General features: G+C 48.1%; 1 protein-coding gene and 1 long non-coding RNA gene across 2 annotated transcripts; both read right to left on the reverse strand.

Moving 5' to 3' along the window:
- Positions 1 to 6,628: 6,628 nt before the first annotated feature.
- Positions 6,629 to 8,980, reverse strand: LOC109739949 (uncharacterized). The gene is made up of 2 exons (XM_020299009.1): positions 8,789 to 8,980; positions 6,629 to 8,722 (listed from the first exon to the last, which is right to left on the reverse strand). Exons 1-2 carry the CDS (start codon positions 8,978 to 8,980, stop codon positions 6,629 to 6,631), a joined length of 2,286 nt encoding a protein of 761 aa, XP_020154598.1.
- A 649-nt stretch (positions 8,981 to 9,629) lies between these two features.
- LOC120969694 (uncharacterized) lies at positions 9,630 to 10,771 on the reverse strand. Its single transcript, XR_005764043.3, has 2 exons — positions 10,171 to 10,771; positions 9,630 to 10,069 (listed from the first exon to the last, which is right to left on the reverse strand). It is a non-coding gene; the product is annotated as an uncharacterized lncRNA (long non-coding RNA).
- Between the last annotated feature and the right edge of the window lie 11,956 nt (positions 10,772 to 22,727).

Raw genomic sequence — 22,727 nt, forward strand, 5'->3', positions numbered from 1 at the left:
CCAGGAGGATCGTGAGGGCAGGTAGCCACTGTGCTAGACTCCGGTTCGTGACTAAATAGGCGGTCGGGCCTTCTTAAGTCGAAACGAGCCGTTTTCACCGTTTCTTTTCCGTTTCCAGGTTTTTCATTTCTTTTTGTTTTTTTCCCTTGGTTGTCTTTATTACTTTCATTTTCTTTTTCATTTTTCATCTCCATTTTTTGTTTGGATTTCTTTTTCTTCTCCATTTTTTGTTTTTCTTTTGCTTTTTATTATGTTTATTTTCATTTTCACTCTACATTTTTGTATATGTCAACAACATTTTTTTAATAAGTGATCAACATTTTTGTATACACGTTCAACATTGTCCGAATCTCTTATTCAACATTCTTCAAATACTTTTTCAACATTTTAATACTTATTCAACATTTCCAAATACTTTGTCAACATTTTTCAACTACTCATTCAATATTTTTTAATACTTATTCAACATTTTTAGATAGTTGTTCAACATTTTTAATACTTATTTAATATTTTTCAAATACTAGTTCAACATTTTTCAAATACTCATTCAACATTTTTAAAATACTTATTCAACATTTTTAATACTTCTTAAACATTTTTATTTACTCGGTCAACATTTTTTAAATACTCGTTCAACATTTTTTAATACTCGTTGAATATTTTTCAAATACTAGTTCAACATTTTCCAAATTTACTTTTGAAGTGTGTTTTCTCATTATATATATATATATATATATATATATATATATATATATATATAGAATATTTTAAAGTATAAAGAAAAGTACGACAATAAAGCAAAAACGAGAACAGAAAACAGAAAAAAAAAACACTAGGTCACGGCCTCCCATGCAGGTGGGCCGGACCATCTGGGGCTTCCCCCATTGTTTCGCACAACGCGAGGAATAGGGGCGCCCCAGGAAAGAGACCACCTCCTCCTCTCACGTGCCCAAAGTGCGTCGCAGCCTAGGTTGCTCGCTCGGCATCGCCAGTATGTAATTTACAAATTTTTCTAAACAAACACAATGAGTAAGTTCAGCCTAGACAAATTGTGTCTTTCATAGATGATTTTTTTGTATATTCAAATATTTTTGTACAAGTTTGTGTATTCAAAAATAGTTCACAAATTTTCCAAAAAATCATGGATTGGAAAAATGTTCGCGGATTAGGAAAAGGTTCAGGAATTTGGAAAAAGGTCACGAATTCGAAAAAATTGGGAATTTAAAAATGTTCATGAATTCAAAAAAAAGGTTCATGAACCTGAAAAACTTCACAGATTATAAAAAGTTCATGAACTCGAAAAATTTCACAAGTTCAAAAAATCTGCGCATTTGGAAACATTCGTGTACTTGAAAATAATTATGAGTTTGAAAAAAGGCCATGAATTTTGGAAAAAAGTTCATGAGTTTTGGAAAAAATTCACTTGAACAAAGTTTGTGAAAACGGAAAAGAGAAAAGAAAATGAAAACGAATAGAAAACCAGAGAAATCGGTCCGAAACCTATGGAAGCTTCACAATACAAAACAACGTCGTGTTTGAAAACCAAAACCGTCCGGAAGCTTTTAGAAGCTTCACAAAACTGTCTGGGTCGATTTCGAAAAAGATGAAACAACGTCTTAGGTTGGGTTGACCCCCATTGACCTAAAAGTGTGCATTGCCGCAAATGTGTGGACCGATAATGAAAAAAAATGGGCCAAAGTTGGAGGAGGGATTGCGCGCTGGTTTGTGAAAAGTACTGTAACCACCGCTGAGGGCGCCGAACAGGCCGCCTACTATATTTGATCATATATATATTTGGTTTGGTGTAATATATATATATATATATATATATATATATATATATATATATATATATATATTGAGTATCATTCAATTGACCTCGAGTATATGTGATTAATTATTCATTGCAAATATTTAATTTGAAATTCATTTTGTTTTGACCTTTCGGTTTTTTGTCACTCCTTTCACTTTTGACAAGGCTTGAGTGGTAAAAGTAAAATATCAAGAGTTAGAGTGGCAAAAGAAAAATGCTCAAAAACCAAAAACTTAATTTTGAACTATGAGTGCACATATATTGTAATGGTAATGATGAAAATAAATGCCTAACTCGTAAGCATATGAGCCTTAGACCCCTGTCACGTCTGATCTATATAACACCCGTAGATTTGTACATACGTGCATGGAGTTAACTCAGACTTCTCTCCGTGGTAAAAATCCATGATCTGGCCTCAGTGGTTGGCTTCAGTAACGACGGCACTCGTGCGTCGTTACCTTTCTAGAGGCATCCTTGTTGGAGCATCTATCCTTCTTTTTTTGTGAAACAAGCATCTATCCTATTACCTTGATGTTGCCATCATTGATGGTTATTGTTGTTCTTTGCTGCAGTTGTTATGTTGATCAATTTACTTTATTTCATGTTGGAATAATCTGGATGTGTGCACCCTCGATTTGTCAAGTAACTCTTGAATTGTGTTGGTGCAAAGATCGGGTATGGGATCAGAGCGCATACAGTAATTACACCCCGTCCCCCGCGTCGCCAGAGAGGCGACACGGGCGGAAGCCAACAACTGCGCCGCCGGACTCCTTCCTCGTCCCCTCCCTTCCCGACGCCGTCGCCGGAGGATGCCGCCGGGCTAAGCCCGTGTGGCGGACGGCGGTGCCGGGGGGCGCTCATCGCCTGGATGTGGCGGCTCACGGTGGGGGAGGCTCGGGCCCCTTGGCTGCTCTGCGTGATGGCGTTGACTCGGTGGGCTTCCGCCGGCGTCTCTACCCGACGAGTCGAGTGTGGGTGGCGCCCCCCTTCTTCTCCGACGGATCTGGGCGTCCTCGTCGCATTCGACTTCGGGCTGGCTCCTGGTGGCTCTCTCAGCGATCCGGTGGCTGCAGCTCGTCAGATCTGCTGGCTGCGGCCGGATCCGGCTCTTCCACGGTGGTGGGAGGCCGTGCCGGCTTGGTGCTCCGGGCTGGTGGCTGTATGTGGCTAGGCAGTGCGTCTGGGGCTGCGGCTTCTTTCCTTTGGGCTCGGTAGCTGGCCCTAGCAGGTTTCGGGATGGTGTGGCAGTCCTCCCCTGGCTCCGGTGTTGCGAGGAGGGTCTGTGGCTGTGTGGTGGTGCAGCGCGAGGTGGGTGCCAGATCTGCTGGTTCTCGCAGGCTTCAAGGTTTGAGGTGGCCCTGCGTGGTGGTGGCGTAACCGCTGCGTTAGGTGTGTGCGGGTCAGCGGAGGTGTTGTTAGCCTTGGTCGACTGCGTGGAGGTGATGGTCTGCGCTGCTTCAGGCGAAAGCCTTGCCGGTGATTGTCGGACGGCGGCGGCGGTGCCCGTGGGCATCATTATCCTTCTTGGAGGCGTCGTCGTGTTATGCGCAGCATCTACTTCCGGATCGAGCTCTTCGGGTGAAAGCCTAGACCCGGCTGGGTCAGGCAACGACGTTCGTCCCTGCGGCATTTCCTCCTTTGGGGCGTTGTTTGAAGACCGGTGATCCCTCTTTGTGCTTCCCTTGGGATGGCCGTACATGACATCACGGTTGGCTGGTGCCCAACCGGTGATGCGAGGTGTTGGCATTGCGACTCGTGCGGCAACGACGATGGTGGCGCGTGGATCTGGGTCGCGGCTGGTCCTTCTGATGTCGGCGGTCCAGTGCGCCTATGGGTGTGCCTATGTTTGCTTCTCACTGTGACAGACAAGTCGGAGCTGCGCCTGGCGGGGCCCCTGCGGCAACGATGACTCCATGAGGGCGATTTCAGCGGACGGTGCTCTCCAGAGGTTGCGATGGACTAGGTCGGTACGAGGCTTGCAACTTTCTCCCATGAAACGCATCAACAAAATCGGAGCTGCCGGTCTTCGACGTCTCGGCCGATTGTTTGGCTTTGGCTGATGAGGTCCTCGGGTGTTGTTCGTTCAGAGGGTCTTGATGGGTCGGCAGCGCCAAAGTCGGAGTTGCCTGCCCTGGGAGAGGTGATGACGATAACATTGCAGGCAACCTCGACGGTGTCCTCTCCTCGGCGGTGTGTGTGGTCTTGTGGGTGCCAGGTCGGCCGGCGTGCCCTTTGTTGTAACACCCCAAGAAGGAAGAGAGGGAGAGGGGATCCAGATCGGGCGAGAGGAGGAAGGATGGCTTGGAGAGGAAGAAGGAGGGATGAATTGCAGAGGAAGGATTCAGATACAGGAAATGTCAACACACGCATATCCCACACGGCCACAGGCGGCCACCCTTTATCGTCACCCACGCAGCCACTTGTCTGGCCAGCTGGTTGGGCCCACCAGCCAGCTCTAAGGCACACTAATCAGCTGGTTAGGTGTGACATTCCTCCCTCCTTAAGACGATGCGTCCTCGTCTTCTTCTTCGACGTCGTCGCCGGCGTCGTCCTCCTCCCAGAGCTCCGCAGATGGAAAGCGGTGACGAAGAACGTCGTAATTCTCCCACGTCTTTGGTGCGGAGTCCCCAGCTCCGCATTGGACCTTGATCTGTACCACTGGCGCGTTCCCCAGCTTCATCATGCGCCGGTCCAGGATGCGAGTGGGAGAGAGGCCGGTGGTGGAGAGGTCGGGCACCTTGGGCAGTTCTCCATACACCGGCATGAAGTCAGGTGTGAAGGGCTTCAATTGCGAGACGTGGAAGACGGGGTGGATCTGGCTCTCTGGTGGCAGGTCGAGCTTGTACGCGAGCGAGCCGATCTTCTCGATGATCTTGTAGGGCCCGAAGAACTTGAAGCCAAGCTTGGCGCACGGGCGATTGACCACCGAGCGCTGCGCGTATGGCTGGAGTTTGAGCAGCACTTGCTCCCCTTCCTGGAAGTGGCGCTCGGTGCGGTTGCAGTCCGCGTTCTTCTTGAACCGGCGTTGCGCGCGCTCCAGCTGGGCGCGTATGTGCGCGGTGTGCGCCGCCCAGTCCATCTCCTCGCCAGCGGCTGTCGATGCCTCCCAGGACGCCATTGTGCCCAGATTTGCTTCTTTGCCGTAGAGAGCCTTGAAGGGTGTGCGCTGAAGAGAAGCGTGGAACGTCGAGTTGTACCAAAACTCTGCCATGGGCAGCCAGCGACGCCATTTGTGCGGCGAATCGTGCACCGCGCAACGGAGATACATCTCCATGCACTGGTTCACGCGCTCACTCTGGCCGTCCGTCTGGGGGTGGTAGGCCATCGAGTAGAGCAGCTTGGTACCGGCTCCGGCGAGCAGCTCGCGCCAGAGGTGACTGGTGAAGATCTTGTCGCGGTCGGAGAGGATGGAGGAGGGGATGCCGTGTAGCTTCACCACATTGTCCCAGAATGCCCGCGCCACTTGCGTGGCGTTGAATGGGTGGCGGAGAGGGACGAAGTGTGCGAATTTGGTGAAGCGGTCGACGACCATCACGATCATGTCGCAGCCCTCCGAGCGCGGCAAGCCCTCGACGAAGTCCATGGTGAGATCCTCCCAAGGCGCGGCTGGAATTGGCAGCGGGGCCAGGAGCCCCGGCGGCTTGACGTGCTCGTGCTTGGCCTGTTGGCACACCGCGCACTGCTGCACAAATTCGTCGACGTCGCGCTTGAGGCCGCGCTAGTCGAAGTGTTTGCGCACGAACTAGTAGGTGGCGGTGCTGCCAGAGTGGCCTCCCACGGCGCTGCAGTGCAACACGGCGATGAGTTTGGTGCGCAGAGCAGCATTAGCACCAATCCAGAGGCGACCTTGGCGTCTGATAGTGCCACGGTAGAGCTCGTAGCCGTGCTCGTCGGGGCTGTGCAGAGCGAGCTGTTGCAGCCGCTCTTGTGCGTCTGCGTCGGTGGCGTAGGAGTTGATCACCTCCTGCACCCAAGCTGGCTGGCACGCCGAGAGCGCGGCCACCTCGAATTGCTTGCCCACGTGGGAGAGCGCGTCGGCGGCGCCATTGTCCAGCCCGCGTCTGTACTGGAAGCGAAGCTGGAGTCCCACCAGCTTTGCCATGGCCTTGCGCTGGAGCTCTGTTTCTAGGTGCTGCTCACCGAGGTTGCAGAGGGACTTGTGGTCCGTGACGATGTCAAAGGGGCCGCGCTGCAAGTACTGGCGCCACTTGTCGACGGCCATCATCACGGCGAGGAACTCTTTCTCGTAGGTGGAGAGCTTCTGGTTGCGCACGCCCAGCGCCTTGCTGAAGTAGGCCACCGGGTGGCCATCTTGCGCCAGCACCGCGCCAACCCCCGTGTCGCAGGCGTCCGTCTCGATCGTGAACGGCCGCTCGAAGTTGGGCAGCGCTAGGACCGGTGTGGTGACCATGGCGCTCTTGAGCATGTCGAACGCCGCCTGCGCCTGCTCGGTCCAGGAGAAGCCCTTCTTGGTGAGCAGCTGCGTGAGCGGCTTGACGAACTTTCTGTAATAGCCGGTGAGGCCTAGAAACCCGCGCAGCTCGGTGGCATTCGGCGTTGGCCACTGCTCCATGGCCTGCGTCTTCTCCTTGTCCGTGGCCTCGCCCTCCTTGGATATCACATGGCCGAGGTAGTCGATGTGGTCGCAGGCGAACGTGCACTTGGATTCTTTGACGTAAAGCTGGTGCGCGTGGAGCAGCTCGAAGATGATGCGCAGGTGCTCCAGGTGCTCCTCCATCGTCTCGCTGAAGACCAAGATGTCATCCAAGAATATGATGACGAACTTGCGGACATACTTACCGAAGATGGCGTTCATCACACACCGAAAGGTGGCGGGTGCGTTCGTGAGGCCGAACGGCATATGACCCTGAACTGGAAATGCCCATGATGTGTCTTGAACGCCGTCTTGGACTCGTCTTCTTCCTGCATCCTGATCTGATGGTAGCCCGCCTGCAGGTCCAGTTTGGAAAACACCGCGGCGCCGGCCAGCTCGTCCAGCAGCTCGTCAATGATGGGCAGGGGAAATTTGTTCTTGACAGTGGCGTCGTTGAGACGACGGTAGTTGATGCAGAATCGCCAGGTGCGGTCCTTCTTCTTCACGAGCAACACTGGCGCGGCGTAGGGACTGACGTTGTGCGTGATCACGCCGGAGTCCAGCATCTCCTTGACCTGACGCTCGATCTCGTCCTTCTGAAGCGGCGAGTAGCAGTACGGGCGCGTGTTCGCAGGGACTGCGCCCTCCACCAGCGTGACAGCATGGTCGTACTGGCGATGGGGAGGGAGCCCTTGCGGTGCCGCGAACACGTCGGCGAATTCCTCGAGCAGATCAGCCAGCGGTGTTTGACTTGGGCCTTTGCGAACCGGGCGCGCTGCAGGGCCACAGGTGTCCACCATGGCCATGGCCCAGACATCGTTGTCGGCGATCATCTTGCGCAGCTCCTCGGGCCCGACTGCCTTGAGCGTGGTGGCCGGCTTGGTTGGGACACCGCGAAGTGTGACCTCTTCGCCGTCGTGCAGAAATTTCACCCACTTGTCTTGCCAGTGGCATGTCATTGGGCTGTGCTGGGCGAGCCAGTCCATGCCCAGAATGCCGTCGTACGCGCCGATCTCCAGCTCGCGCATGGGCGTCGCGAAGGTGTGGCCCTGCATCCACCATTTGAGGCCGGGCACCATGCGGTTGCAGGTGAGCTTGTCGCCGTTGGCCACGCGCACCTCTGTCGGCGGCATTTCCTCCGTGGCGAGGCCGAGGCGATCAACGAACGCCTTGTTGACGAAACTGTGGGTGCTGCCCGAGTCGAGCAGCAGGAGCATGACCTGGTTTCCCACCAGCGCGCGCAACCTGATAGTGGTCGCCGAGTCCGTGCCGTCGAGCGCCTGCGACGAGAGGAGGCAGCACTCTGGCGCGTCCACGGCCGGAGCGGGAGGTTGCGCGGCCGGGCCCGGGTCGTCGAGTAGTTGCAGGGCATGGATGGTGTCGTCGGAGAGCACCTCGCCGTGGTCACACACGTTGATGGTGAGCAGCTGCGCGGGTTGGGCGCAACGATGCTCCCTGGAGTAGCGATCCCCGCATTTGAAACAGAGGTTATTCGCACGCCGAAAATCGCGCAACTGCCGCTCCCGCACGTGCTCGTCGCCTTGGGCGCGGACTGGCGCGACCGCGGCGCGCTGTGGTGCAGCCCCTGCGGCTGCGACAGGAGGTGGTCGACCCGCCAGAGTGATGCTAGGGCGCGCGCGGGTCGTGCCAAGTTCCTCCTCTTGTATGCGGGCGAGCACCGAGGCACGCGTGATGCTGGAGGGTGCCTGGAGGCGCACTGGAGCACGCAGCTCGTCCTTCAGGCCGAGGAGAAACTGCGTGACGACGAACTTGGTGTTGATTGAAGGATCGAGCGCGAGCAGGTGATACATCTGCTCATCGAACGAGGCACGGTACTCGGCGACAGTGCCTGTTTGACGCAGTTGCAGCAGCTTGTGCATCACCACTTCGAATTCATCGGCGCCGAACTCCTCCAGGATCGCCGAGGTGAAATGCTCCCACGTGATATCACGCTGCGTTTGCCGGAACGCCTGGAGCCAGTGCGCGGCCTGGCCATCGATGTAGAGCGCCGCGGTGGCGACCCAGTGGTGGGCGGCCACCTTGTAGAGCTCGAAGTAGGCGAGGCAACGGTCCAGCCACAAATAAGGCGTCGTGCCGTCGAACTTGGGGAAGTCGTGCTTCGGCGGCTTGTGGTACTCCTTGGTGTGGTAGCCTGTCGGTGACGCGGTCGCCGCGGCGACGAATCCGCCTTGTGTCGGCACGGGTAGAAGTGGCGGCCGGTGGTCGCCCAGCCGTGCGTGCGAGGAAGACGGCCGCGCTGGATCCGGCACGGGACGCGGGGACGGTGGGGGAGGAGGCGGCGGAGGAGGTTGCTGCTACGGTTGGACGGGTTGGTGAAGGTGCGTGGTGACCGATTCCGTCGGGGAAGTCGACCCTTCCACCGTCTTGCGCGTGAGATCGAGGTCCGCTTGGGTCAGATCGATCTGCCGCGAGAGCCCGCGCACCTCCTGCGAGATCTGGGCATTGAAGGCGGCCTGCAGCTCGATCTGCTTCTCTTGTGCCGCCTTCTGGTCGTCGATCTTGGCGAGCAGAGCCTCGAGCATCTTGGTGATGTTGGTGTTCCCTTCGTCCATGGCGGCGAGAACTTGCCGCGTCGCCGCCGGGGCCTTGGAAGGAGCCGTCGTCTCGCTCTGAAGGGGATCAAACCCCACGACGGATTTTGTGTGGCTTGCCGGAGCAAACTACACCGGCGCGGTGGATGTTACCGACCCCAATCAAGCTTAAGGGAGAAAATTTTCGGCGGATTTTGGCGCTGATTACCAGTTGTAACACCCCAAGAAGGAAGAGAGGGAGAGGGGATCCAGATCGGGCGAGAGGAGGAAGGATGGCTTGGAGAGGAAGAAGGAGGGATGAATTGCAGAGGAAGGATTCAGATACAGGAAATGTCAACACACGCATATCCCACACGGCCACATGCGGCCACCCTTTATCGTCACCCACGCAGCCACTTGTCTGGCCAGCTGGCTGGGCCCACCAGCCAGCTCTAAGGCACACTAATCAGCTGATTAGGTGTGACATTTGTGTGGGCGTGTTGTGGCGGTTTTTGTCCGGGTTCCCGTTAATTAACCGGGCAATTCTTTTCTGCTTATTTAATGAAAATGGCAAATCTTTTGCCTCGTTTCAAAAAAAAGATTGGGTATAATTGATATCTTCTTGATATTACTATATTTTCTTTATCAAAAAACAAACTGCAATTATTTTTAGCTCAGTTTGGACTCGCTATACAAATGAGTTGCAACTTTCGAAAATCGAATGCAAAGTTCCAGAGCTTCGACCAACAGAAAATGATCGCAGCTTCCGAAATCAAGCACAAATACATGTACCGTACTTACGATGGAGAAATTCACCAGTGCGGATTTGATCACTTGCGCACACAGCTTATTCAGAAAGAAAAGAAAAGAACCACCTGGGTTGTGTTTGTGCACATAAAGCGCACAGGCCGCCCTGAGCTCAGTGCGGGCACCGGTCCTTGTACGTGCAGCCCCTGGTGTAGGACTGCCCCGGCGCCCCGCACTGGTTCGGGCACGCCGGCCTATCCGGGAAGTAGCTGATGTGCTGGGCGGCGGCGAGCTGCGCGGCGACGACGAGCAGGAGGAGGAGGACGCCGGCCAGGAACGCCCGGAATAGCTTGCTCGCCCCCATTATTGGTTCTCCTCCGCTGCCTGTGTAGGATCTTGGGTGTTGGATACATCATACATGTCTGGTGCGGGGGCTTATAAGGCCGAGGAGGCAGACCGACATCGTGGAATCAATGCTAGCTGACCTGCTTGCCACGGAGAGCTGGCTGTTGCGTCGTCGCATCTGGATCGACCGGCGGCATCATCAACCTGCAAATAATGCAACGGAACCGCTGTACGTACGACATATAGTGCTCAGATTATTGCAGGATGGCGTTGGTGTGGGGGCATGGCGCGGCCAATGCTCGGCGCTTCTGGTCACGGGCGTCTGTCCGTGCGTACCTACCGCCAGGCGTGAAAACCGTTTCGTCGATCAAAGACGGGAGTGGGAATCGGGGATCATGGACTGCACCATTTCATTTTATTTTTGAATTTATAGTTTGCTAACCACATTTCGCATGCAAGACCGGTTCATGAAAACCTTCAAACGGTTTTGGCCAGTTCTGTGAAGGTTCTGCACGGTTTTTTTTTCTGTGTTTACTTTATAGGTTTTTTCTTTTTGGAAATATGTGTCAACTTTTTTTATACACATTGAACATTTTTTGTACACCAGGGATCACATTGAATATTTGTTAAATGCATGTTGAACATTTTTGTCTGAATACATGTTCAATATTTATAAAATGCACATTAAATATATTTTAAATACACAGTGAAATTTTTTAAAGACGCGCTGAACTTTTTTCAAAAATAGCGCAAATAAATTTGTCCATGTCATGAGCATATTTCTTCTTTGCTATTAAGTCTTTTTTCTTTTCTCTATTTTCTCTGTTAACGATTTTTTTATTTTCTCTTTTATTTTACTTTCTTTTCAAAAAAAATTCTTTTTTTTTCTTTTTTTGTTCATCATGTATAGCAAAAATGTTCATAATGATTTCCAGCAATGTTCATTGTGTATTTAAAATGAGCTCGTGTTGTATTTTGAAGAAAAAATGACCTGTATTTTTAAAATTATTCAACGTGTATTCAAAGATTGTTCAACATGTATTTATAGAAGGTTGATCGCATAGCATTCACGCTTGTTTCAAAATTGTTTGTCATGTATTAAAAACTGTCCGTCGTGTATTTACAAATTGTTCATTGAGAATTTATAAAATGTTAACCATTTCTTAAAAAATGTTCAGCTTATATTTCAAAAAAGGACATTGTGTATTTTAAAAATATGTGACCTTCAGAAAAATATAAAAGAACATTTATATCCCTTTTTTTAATACATGATTAACATTTTAAAACAACATACTTAATAATTTTTAGAAATACTTTTTTATTTTAACAGGGTCTTAAATATTTTTATGAAAAAATGTCTTGATATGTGAAAATTTATAAATACATTTAGGATGTATCACCTGTCCATGATAGCTTGAGCTCCACTACGAAATTGCCACTCGAACGGGGCTCCATTATTTCTTACCTCTTCTTCTCGAACACTAAAGAGTCGTCGCCCAACATTATGCGTACCATTGCCTACCCTAATAGAATGTGCAAACACATCCTCGCTCTCCCCGACAACATCGGCTCCATGGAGGCCTCCACCACTTCGTCCTCCTCCTCCTCTACAATAGTTGCCGCTTCCTCCTCCTCGGGCGCCACCTGACGATGCCTCCACCCTCGTCGGCGTGCAACTCCACCCCCAAAGGTATGCTTTTTTGCCCTTTATTTGTTTGTCATATTTTTAGGTAATTTAGCTGCGTCATATTGCTTGTTTGTATGTGGTTAGAGTATGGTGGTAGTCTAGTTAGGTGTTAGTAGTAGTTGTAGTTAGTTATGTTGATGTATAGTTGTAGTGGTAGTTTTTAAGTACTTAGTGTGATGTTTAGTACTGTAAGATAGTAGTGTTTTTTTGTAGTGGGCGATGTTTCTATTTTGAAAGATGCGTGTACTTTTTTCATTTGTTAGACATTGATGTCATTAGTGATTTATTTTGATGTCATTAGTAATTTATGTTAGGTAGAGTATGTGTTACTGCAATTCCTATTTGGAGGAGGGGGTGGGATAGGGGTAGATGGACCATTAAGCATGAGAAAGCCTTTCTCGGTGGGATGGGACTTCGAAGTTCGTCTACACATGAATCATGCCCGTTCTACTTCATGGTGGTGCGTCGTTGTGATCAGCAATAACTATCTTTGGCACAGGTAAAATTTTATACATGTATTTTCATTTAGTGTATGCATGTTTACTACTTGTTCTCTGTTTCAAAAAAAATTGTAGAACAGATAGCTAAATTGGCACGGGAACTTCTCAGCATGATGTCTCGAATGAAGCATCCAAGATGAGGCAAAGGGCGAGACGCCATGCTCCAAGAGTAACATTGGCCAAGAATGTCATGTTGGGCATTCCCAAAGTGAAGAGTACTCCGAGAGGCCATCAAAGAAAGGACGTTGATCTGTCCATCTTTACCTCATCTTGTGTGTTCAGTTAGATTGCTCTGAGATGTCAGATTGTTACACAAACAAGTGCTCGGCCTATGTTTTCGGATTCGGTCTTTTAAATCTTTTCCTGTCCATCAGGTTTGTGTTATGGGGTTCACATCTTGTAGTATGGTATCAGTGATGATGAACAAAGTTGCGTTAATTTGTTTACTATATGGACTGTGAAATTTGAATATTTAAGTGTCCAGATGAAAATGCGCTCGAAATTGGTCATTCTCTTGTGGGGGTTCTCTACTAACGGGTCTTGCATAAACCAACTATTGGTAGATGTCTCCGTCGGTGGTTTGGCCTTACTACCCTAGACCCTAAAGGTCGCTCACGGACATATCTTTGTGCCTGACACTCGTGTTTCGAACATCACAAACAGTCAATCTGTAGCCACCCGCCAGTGGAGGCCGGCTTTAGTGATGTGCCACATTTGACTCCAACTGAACACATAACGCTGGTCATAGTGAGGAGTAACTTATACTAGTGTCATGCATATGACACTAGTAATAGTGTCATATGTTGCTTCATTTATTAGCTCATAGACTCATTTTGCCTCGGGAAGCGCTATATTACAGTAACATATTATGTTACCACAAGCACCTTTTTCCTCATTAAATATTTGCCACATAAGCAAAATTGTTTTGGGATGTGTTAAGTTATTAAGTTACCCCCACTGTGGCTAGCCTAACTGAAAATATGCATGTAAGTGATGAGGCAAAACAAGTATTTCAGCTACATGAGATGGAAGTTTCCAAATCGAATGTAAAGTTCCGAACCGATCGGTAGAAAACGATTGCAGCAGCTACCGAAATCAAACACAAATACATATGCCGCACTGTTACATCACTTTGCATGCATAAAGAAAAAGAACCACATGTGGTGTGTACATAAAGCTAATAGTTCTCGATGGAACCCGGCCGCTCTTAGCTCACCGCGGGGAGCAATGGTCGGCGTATAGGCAGCTCCTGGTGTAGGACTGCTGCGGGTTCGTGCACGTGTGAGGGCACGCCGGGCTTCCCGGGATGAGGCCGATGTTCGGGCCGCCGACGGCAACCTGGGCGACGACGAGGAGCAGGAGGAGGATGCGAGCCAGGAACGCCGCCGCCGGGCCAAGCTTGCTCACCGCCATTCTTAGTTTCTCCTAGCTAGGCGCCTGTGTTGGACCTTGGGTGTTGGATGCATCATATAAAGGCCGAGGAGACACACAACACATCGATGGAGCAACGCCGACCTGCTAGCTGTTGGGTCGTCGCATCTGGATTCTGGATCGAGGCTGCAACTTGTAAAATAATGCATCGCTCATGGCGCTGGCGTGGGGCATGGCGCGGCCACGGGCGTTTGTCCGTGTGTACCTACTGCTCGATCCATCGATTCCACGCCGAGCAACGTGTGTATCGGTATTTTTGCACGCGGAGTGGACCCAAAACTACACTGAGCGAGTTGTCCCGCCTGCACGGAAGGAGAGCACAAATTGGACGCTTTATGCGTCAAAATTTGACCAGGCGCATAGTCGTTCTTTTCTTAATTTCAAACATTTTTTCAAAAAATGGATATATTTTTATAAAAGCCAAACATTTTTCAAAAACACGTACAAGTTTGAAATTTCTAAACATTTTTTAAAACACGAATAATTTCCAATATTACGACAAAAAAATAAAATTATTATAAAAAACGAAGAATTTTTTAAAATGTGAACAATTTTTTATTTTCTGCACATTTTTCAAGAACATGGACATTTCTGGAATTATGATTGTTTAAATGCACATTTTGGAAAAATGTGAAGAATTTTAAAAATATGATTTTTTTGAAAACATGAAGATTTTTTAAAATTGTGAACAAAATAACAAATTAGAAAAATAAGAAAGAAACAAGAATTATTTTTTGACAAACTGGTAGGCTTCCCAAAACCCAAAAACAAACAAACAAATGGGGCCTTCCCTAAGGTTCCCAAAACCACAAACAACGTCTAGTCTTCCTAGGTTAAAATCCAATTTAATTTGCTTGTTCACATCCTGTGCGAATAGGCGACTATTTGACATAATATGCGTCAAATAGAAAATCGTCAAACCAACGAAATCACTAGTTAAGGAGTCCTCCTGGCAAAAGTTACCCCAATCTTCTTAGGTGCTGACAAATGATACACTGCATGTGCGCTACTTATTGCAATCTGTTTTTTTTTTCTTTTTTGAGACCACTAGTCAAGGAGTCCTCCTGGCAAAAGTTAAACCCGACCTATCGTTGTTTGAGACCACAAGGACTTACGCACGTCGGAGGAGGAGACGCGCCGGCCGTGGAATATTGCTCATCTTCGGCCTTATTACACCTGACCCACTGGCTCTTGTGATGTACATACTTTGACAATGTATATATTATGATGAATATAATAAATCCGGCATCCCTGATAATTCAGGGCCTCCGTTGTTTCATTTCTGAGAATAATGAGTCTTTATTCTCACTTCATATGATCACTTGGGGGCTTCCTGCTCATTGAGCATAGCTATGACTACCCTTTTGATCCGGCTTGTACGCCATGATTACAAAATACTTGGGGGCTTCCTACTCATTGAGCATAGCTATGAATACCCTTGTTGATCCGGCTTGTAAGCCTGGAATGAAACATTACTTGGGGGCTCTTTGTTAATGAACAAGAGCTTTGTTGACCCTTGTAATAGGCTTGGACGCCAGGTGTATTCACCAAAAAATCCGGGTTATCCTGCCTTTTTAAGTCTGCCACTCCGCCTAGGTAATCCTGGAATGACTCGCCGTACTCTTGACAGTCAATCTTATACAGCCCCTGAACTTGTCAAAGTTAAAACGGCGATTGGTCATGTGAGGCATGGCTTATAAGGTTGAATGAAGGTTTAACTCAGTGGTTGTGCGGCCCTTGAAAAGCACTTGACTTGAAGGCTTGGTAGCCTATGAAAGCCTTGTTTTGTTTTTTGATTTGTATTTGATTTAAACATTTTTTTGAGATTCGTTTCTTATGACATGTTAATACATGGTGGAAAACCGATGAGGGCTATGTTGCCTTATGGTTCATATATGAATTTATCGGCGTCTCTCAACCCGGCCTGGCTTTGGACTTTAAGTCGTCAGTATATAATAATTTTATGTGCTTAAAGCCCTGTGCTCTAAGTTTTGGGATATTATCCCTTGTTACATGTGGCGTTGTAAGTCGACAGTATGAATCAATTGAACAGGGCGTTGTGCTCTCAATCTTTGGGTTGTAACCTTTACTGCACAGGTATGATAAGCCGGCAGTGTGAGCAAATATCACATGTATGATATTTTGTTATGATTATATAAGGTTGTGATTAAACCGGCCCTTGTTATGGACTGCTTTAGTCACCAGTGGTTTTTATATGGGTTATTGCGACCCACCCTAGGGTAAACCACTAGGGCACTCGTGATCTGTTTTTTCTGCAGGAAAAATGATAAATCTGATCTGCATAAATTGATGATATCATAAGCATAAGTGGCAGATCTTCAACTGGCAGATCAGCAGTGTTATGCAAAACAAAATGTGCACGATGGCACGGCAGATCAGAGTTTAACTAGCCTATTACATGGCACCCTGAGCCCAAATGATTAAGTGTTTTCAAAAGCAATACTTGATGAGGAAAATTGAAGACCGTCCTGTGGATCAGCTCTCCTGGTCTTGGCGGTTTGAGGCTTCCGGGTCATCCCGCGTTGGTTCTTCTCCCTCCACTGTCTGGAAGTCAGGCGATGACCAATTGATGCCAGCAAGGCTTGGAATTCAGCTTCATCATCAATAAGCTCGGACAGATCGATTTTAGGGGCAAAAGTGTGCTTATGGATTGGAGGGATAAGATATGCAATTTTGTAAGCCGGCGTGGGCATTTTCTGGTTCTCGGCAGTATAAGTCGCCTGATATTTGGCCAGATATGTTTCTTCAACAAGCAGGCTCGCCAAGGGATGCATCTCCTTCACACACGCAACGAAACCTTTCTTGTCAAAAGCAGACCCGTCCTCTTTGAAACTAGGGCAGCCAGTGGCTAGCTCGGCCGGTTCTAATTCTGACTGCCATGCCTTTGCCCGGCTTAAAGTCATAATGGCACCGGCTCTAGCAGCCGACCATTTGTTTTCTTCAACACGGGCAGGCAAAACAGAAAGTTGGCTTAAAACGTTGCTGAGAGAGATGGAGCTTGATTACTTGGGGAGATGGTAGCTATCGTACGCCGAGCTCCAGTGTATAGTTGTTCTACTAATGTATAAACCGCCTTGAGCTTTATCAGTATCTCTTTCCCAAGATTGCTGCTTCTGGGACCTGCATGGCATATGACGATTAAGTCACCTGACGGTTTATAATATGGAAGGTGGAAAGTTATTATGATATAACAGGTCTTACCAAAGATAGCAAAAATCATTTGATTGATATGCTGCTTCAAGCCACTAAGTTCAGTGGTGACCTCTTCTAATGAGGCCTCAGCCTTTTCAGCTCTCTTCATCAGGGAAGCCTTCTCTTCAGTCCAGGCAGCTTTCTCAGTATTAAACTCAGTTTTGAGTTTTTCATTTTCATCCAAGCTAAACTTGAACTTGGAGTCAGCCTTCCGGGTTTCAGATTCTTGTGCTTCAAGCCGGGTTTTTAAACCAGTCAGCTGAGACTGAAATTGACTGGATGCTTCCTGAAAAGAGCAGGTTCAAATGAGTATGCACAGTTATAAAGCAGTATATATTGATAAGTTCCAAGCCCTTTGCAAGCAATAGCTCTTGGCACTTGGGGGCTAACGCGTGCAGAAAGTTTCTTTATACCACACTATATATTGCTAAGTCCCAAGCCCTTTGCAAGCAATAGCACTTGGCACTTGGGGGCTAATGCATGCGCTGTTTTGTTTTAATGATACAATGGCAGATGACCCCGGTTCATATTTTTTCCAAAGTTAACCCGGTTTGCATGAGTGACTAAAAGTTTGTTATCTGACAATGATAAGTCCCGGTTTAATCATATGGATTCAGCCGGCCCTTGGGGGCTATAGCTGCAAAATTGATCATTCTAACTGAAGACCCGGCTTGACTTAAAAGTTTAAGCCGGCCCTTGGGGGATATAGGTGCAAAATTGATTATTGGAAGACCCGGCTTATCTTGATAAGTTAAGCCGGCCCTTGGGGGCTACAGGTTTTGATTCAGATGCATAAGTTATAGGCTATCTGGCAAGTCTATAGCATATTATATTCTATCATATTCAGTAGACTAGGGGGCTAAAGGAATATAGCTTATGAAAAAGCAAGAATTGATACCTCATGCTTCTGATGCATGTGCTTGACTATATCAATCTCCAAATCATGGCTGCTGTGTATTTGATTCAGATAGCCAGAGAGGATTTCACTCATACTCAGATGATAATAGTTGGCCATGTCAAATTTGACCTTGCGCCTTTCAACCAATTCTTCCTTGGCAGAATGCTTTGCTAGAGCAATAGGATTCCCCGGCTCTTGGAAACCAGTGCCAGTGATCAGAACCTCCTCAGTATTTGGTTTAGAAGGCTTGACTGGGATCGGCGGTTCAGTGCCCAAGGGGTCAACAACTATATGATCAGCAGAGGTACCACGATTTTCTGGTGGCGGGTCATTGGTAGGATCCTCCGGTTGTTGCACGGAGGCCTCAGAAATAGGTGCTTGCTTTTCCGGCTCATGAGTCTTGGGATCCCCTATTGGCTTGTTTATCTTAGCTTTTTTGCTGGGTTTTGCTTTCCCACTGCAAGAGGATTTACAAAGTAAGTATGAGTTAAGAGAATTTGAAACATTCAGATAAAAGTTGGTACCCAGGGGCAATCTTGAAAGCTGGAAGCAGAGTCTGAGATGAATCGCCAGACGAGGAGTGAGAGGTCCCCTCATAATTTGAGTCGGAATGACTAAGTGTTTGATGAATAGAATCTGCTTGAGAATAAATAAAGTTGGAATTTTTGAAATACCTCATTCCGGCGCTTGCGTGGGGCTGGTGTGTTAGGTAAACCGGAGGAAAGTTCTGCGCCTCCACTGGTCCGGGTTCTGCGCCAGGTCTCATGCTGTTGTTGCTTCAAAATAAAGTTGGGATCCAAGTGAGCTAAAGGGTTAGAAAACCTTACTTTCCGGATCACTCTTCGAATTTTCTGTCTTGGCAAGGGCTCTGAGTCGGAGGAAATAATAGTTACCTCGTCATCACCCGCTTGGCTGGATTCCGCGTCATCCTGATAGCAATCAGTGTCAATAAGATGGATGAAAAAAGAGCCAAGGGTATCAAGGTCTACCTCCGACTCATCATCTTCATCCAAATTGAACATATCAGAAGCAGTGGATTTCTTTTTGTTCTTCTTTACGGCTTTGGTCTTGGCCCTGGCCTTCTTGGCAGCTTTTTCATCATATTTTTTATTCAAAAGGCAGATTTAGCCTACAACAAATTACAACAAAGGTTGGGAATTTCCAGATTCTATGAACAATGAAGTAAAGTATATAAACCGGACAGACTTACATCCGGTGCCGGGTTGAGTGTGCAGAAGGGATTCAGACCCACTTGGCTGCAGCTCTCCAAACTTTCATTAAGAAGAGTCTTGATCATCTCTTGACAGCTTTATCAGTCAAACGTGTTGAACTATAACACAGTGAGTCTTTGGTGTCACAGGTATATGTACACATTAAACCGGACCGGCGGCTTAAAGATATGATTCTCCAAGCTACCCAGCATCGAACCAGGTCAATCCCGGTCAATCCATTGCCCAGTAGAGCTCTGACCTTTGAGAAGGTAGGCAAGTTTGGCCCGTTCAGCAGTGGTAAGCCGGTCGGGGAGAGGATGTTTTGGGTTGAGCCGTTGGTCACGAAGGCCGGGCATGGGGTTCTCATTAGTAGGAGAAGTATCTTTGCATTAGAACCAAGTTTTGTTCCAATCCTTGGGATGGCCTGGAAGCTTGGCATAAGGAAAAATGGCGTCTCTGCGTCGTTGAATTGAGATCCCTCCAAGCTCCTGACTGGGCCCATCAGTAAATTCAGGTAAAAATACTCTCTAAAGAGTTCAATGCTAGGTTCTTCTTGAAGGTATACTTCGCAGAAGACTTGGAAATTGCAGATATTTGACACGGAATTGGGTCCAATGTCTTGAGGATGAAGTTGGAAAAAATGCACAACGTCACGGAAGAATTTTGACCCGGGCCGTGAGAAGCCCCGGTTCATGTGATCAGTAAAAATGATCACTTCATCATCCTGTGGTTGAGGCCTGACTTCATCCGGCTTGGGAGCACGCCAGTGAATGATGTTTTTTGCTGATAAGAAGCCAATCATGACATACTCCTGGAGCATGGCCTCGGTAACAATGGATGGGACCCAGTCACATCATGTGACGGTCTTAGTCATGGTTGGATGCACAGCCTACACAAGGCGGTTCAAGATGTTATTATACCGGCAGATATCTGGTGACTTACAAATTATTGTTTAATTCGTTGTACAAGGCTAATGGTTATGGAGATACAGTTCAAAATATGCAGTTGTTAAAGCCAGAAGGATATTACAGAAGTTATTGACTATAAGATAAATGATGGCGGCTTAAACGGGGCCTAATGATATATAATGGGTTACGGTTTATGTCATAAGCCGCCATGACAGCGTTGGTGCTCCGGATTGGTCAAAAGAAGATTTTGCTAAAGTAGTGGACAAACAGATTTCACAAGTTCAAGCTATATTTTTGGATCTATGGCAGTTCAGAAAAGTAGTAAAATTCTAGCCTAAAGTGGCGGCAGTGGAAAAATATGGGTGCTCTGATGAGATCTTCTGTGAAGAGATGTTATTCTAATGATAAAAGCAAGTGCTAAAACTACTTCCGCACAAGGTTCGTGGCTTATCCAGATTAAAAGCCACTGGAGTTGAAGAAAACAGCGAAGAACAGCAAGAACGCCGATGAACTACCCAAACCCTAAAGGCGGATCTGAGATCGAAGGAAAGGTGCACTTACGGAAGATGAGGAGCAACGGTGGCGCGCCGGAGTTTTTGATCCAACCTGGTCGATGCAGCGGCCTAGTTCAGTGCAGCGGTCGAAGGTCCCGACGGCGGAGCTCGAGCGGCAGAAGAGATGCGAGAGGAAGACGAAGGAAGGGGTGAAAATGGTAAAGACCCCTGTCCCTATTTACAAGGGGGTGGATACAAGGCATGCGCGGGAATCGAGGAGGCGAAAATCATCATATGGCTATATGGACGCCTCAGTTTTCGGGAGGTTCATTAAGATAAGTATCAATTAAGATGTTCTGGGCTACGTGCGATATTAATGCGAAATGACGTCATGGCGGTTTAAGAAAATTCTGTGAGCTGACGTCACGGCAGGTTACAGCAAGGTTTATCAGACAAGTGATGCAAGATTGTGACAAGTCAGGTATTGAAGATTGATGTGAACAAGTTCAAATCAACCTGGGGCCTAATGTTGGGGATATAACTACTGGGTATGAACTGCCCAGGAGGGGCCAGGTCATACCACTGGCGGCTTACCAATGAAGGTGACGGATCATACGAGCCCGTTGACGGCCCAAGACCCAGAGGTGACTTAAGGCCCAGGGGGATGAACCGCCATGTATGTATGACTTGTATTGTAAGGCAAGTATAGTTAGTCACCGAGCCGGACACGTTGTGGATGAGCCGGTCGGGACTCCGTGAACCGCCGGGCGTCAACCTGTGTATATAAAGGGACGACCCGGCGGTGGTTTAGGGCAAGAAACAAGAGATCGAGAACTAGGTCAAGCGTATTCGCTCCCTGGTAATCGAAACCCTAGCAATACCATCTCAAACTGGATTAGGCTTTTACCTTCACCGCAAGGGGCCGAACCAGTATAAACTCTCTGTGTCCTTTGTCCCGATTAACCCCTTTAAGCTAACCTAGTTGTGATGGCTCCACGACTAAGTCCTTCTGCTAGGACATCTGCCGTGACAATTCCATGATACCCAGTGTCCATCTTCGTTGGTGGTGGTGGAGCATGTTGGATGCATGGGATCAGCGGGACTCCGGCACGCGGTGTGGTTGTGGTTGGTTGGTGTGGCGAGCTAATCTCGGGTTCGGAATAGGTCAGCTGCTAGCGCAAGCATAGCTAGGTCTTGGTCGGCCTGTGACGGGGCGCTTACGAGGGTCTTCACCTTCCTGAATGAGGGCAAGAACTTGTTCCTTCTCAAATGCTCCAAAGGAACCCTCGATCTGGTTGCTTTTGGATCAAACGATGGCGGCATATAGGTTGTGTGTGTCTTGATCCCTTGTTTAGTGGCTTGGTGGTGATGCGGCTGCTCTTCTTCTTATTTGTTGGTGTCGCCTTGGTGTGGTCTAGAGATTCTGTCATTTTCCACCTGTGATCATGGTGGTGGGTGTGCATGGTGAAGCGATTCGGCTCTAGACTTGGCTCCTTGATGTTGCCTCGGCGCATATGCCTCTTCACCCGGGTGCGGATTTGGTCACTCACTGTCCTTCGGCTATGCTAATAGCCTCGAGGCATTGGTGTTTGGTCTCGACAAATTGGAACTCTTTGTATTTCTCCTGTCAGTGAGGAGACCCAAGAGGATGGCCATCTGTTTCCTTCTTATTTCGGTGCTTGCCCTGTTGTTGTCTCGATGTAGCTTTTCTCTTACGTATGTGATTGGCTAATGTAATCCCTTGATCTTGTATTCTTCACTCCTCTTAATGAAATGAAAACAGCAATGCTGCCTTTTGTCGAAATACATCATGAACCACCATCTGGTCACATCGTCCGACCAACAGAATCTAGTAATTTTGTGGAGCATTGCCAAAGAGAAGAACAATCACTACATCGTGATGATAAATTTGCATGGGTGCTCGAGACAGATTTCGAGAAGTGCCGATGTTCAGAGGTGATGGACTTGGGTGACCAACTACTCCTTCTCACCAAATTCACCCGGGAGCACAACCAAGATGTTGGTATATCATTGCGATGACCGCATGATTCAAGGAGGGAACTACGGTGTCCATTCGGGTATGGGTCAGACTGTACATGTAGGTGCGCCGCCAAAAACTTCCAGCTCGGATTCTCACTTCTCTGTATAGAACCCAAGATTTTGAGTAATGAACAAATTTCTTTATATAAAACCGGTTTTAAGATTGACTGATGAATAAAATTTTCTTGGCATATAATTACTCTTTTTCTCAAAAAGAGGGTTAAAATCCCCATCATGTGCATCAGTTGGTACACATCGATATACCGTTTACCAGAATATCACCATACATTGTGTGCAGATTTCTCTTTGGTAATG

Source organism: Aegilops tauschii, chromosome 7, assembly GCF_002575655.3.
Source record: "Aegilops tauschii subsp. strangulata cultivar AL8/78 chromosome 7, Aet v6.0, whole genome shotgun sequence".
Classification (NCBI taxonomy): Eukaryota; Viridiplantae; Streptophyta; class Magnoliopsida; order Poales; family Poaceae; genus Aegilops; species Aegilops tauschii.

Bases quoted from the DNA above. Each gene is read 5' to 3' on its own strand.
- LOC109739949 (XM_020299009.1), bottom strand. From the start codon at position 8,980: ATGGACGAAGGGAACACCAACATCACCAAGATGCTCGAGGCTCTGCTC. The intron at 8,723-8,788 runs GTGGAAGGGTCG...GTCCAACCGTAG, and splicing joins TCGATCTCACGCGCAAGACG to CAGCAACCTCCTCCGCCGCC.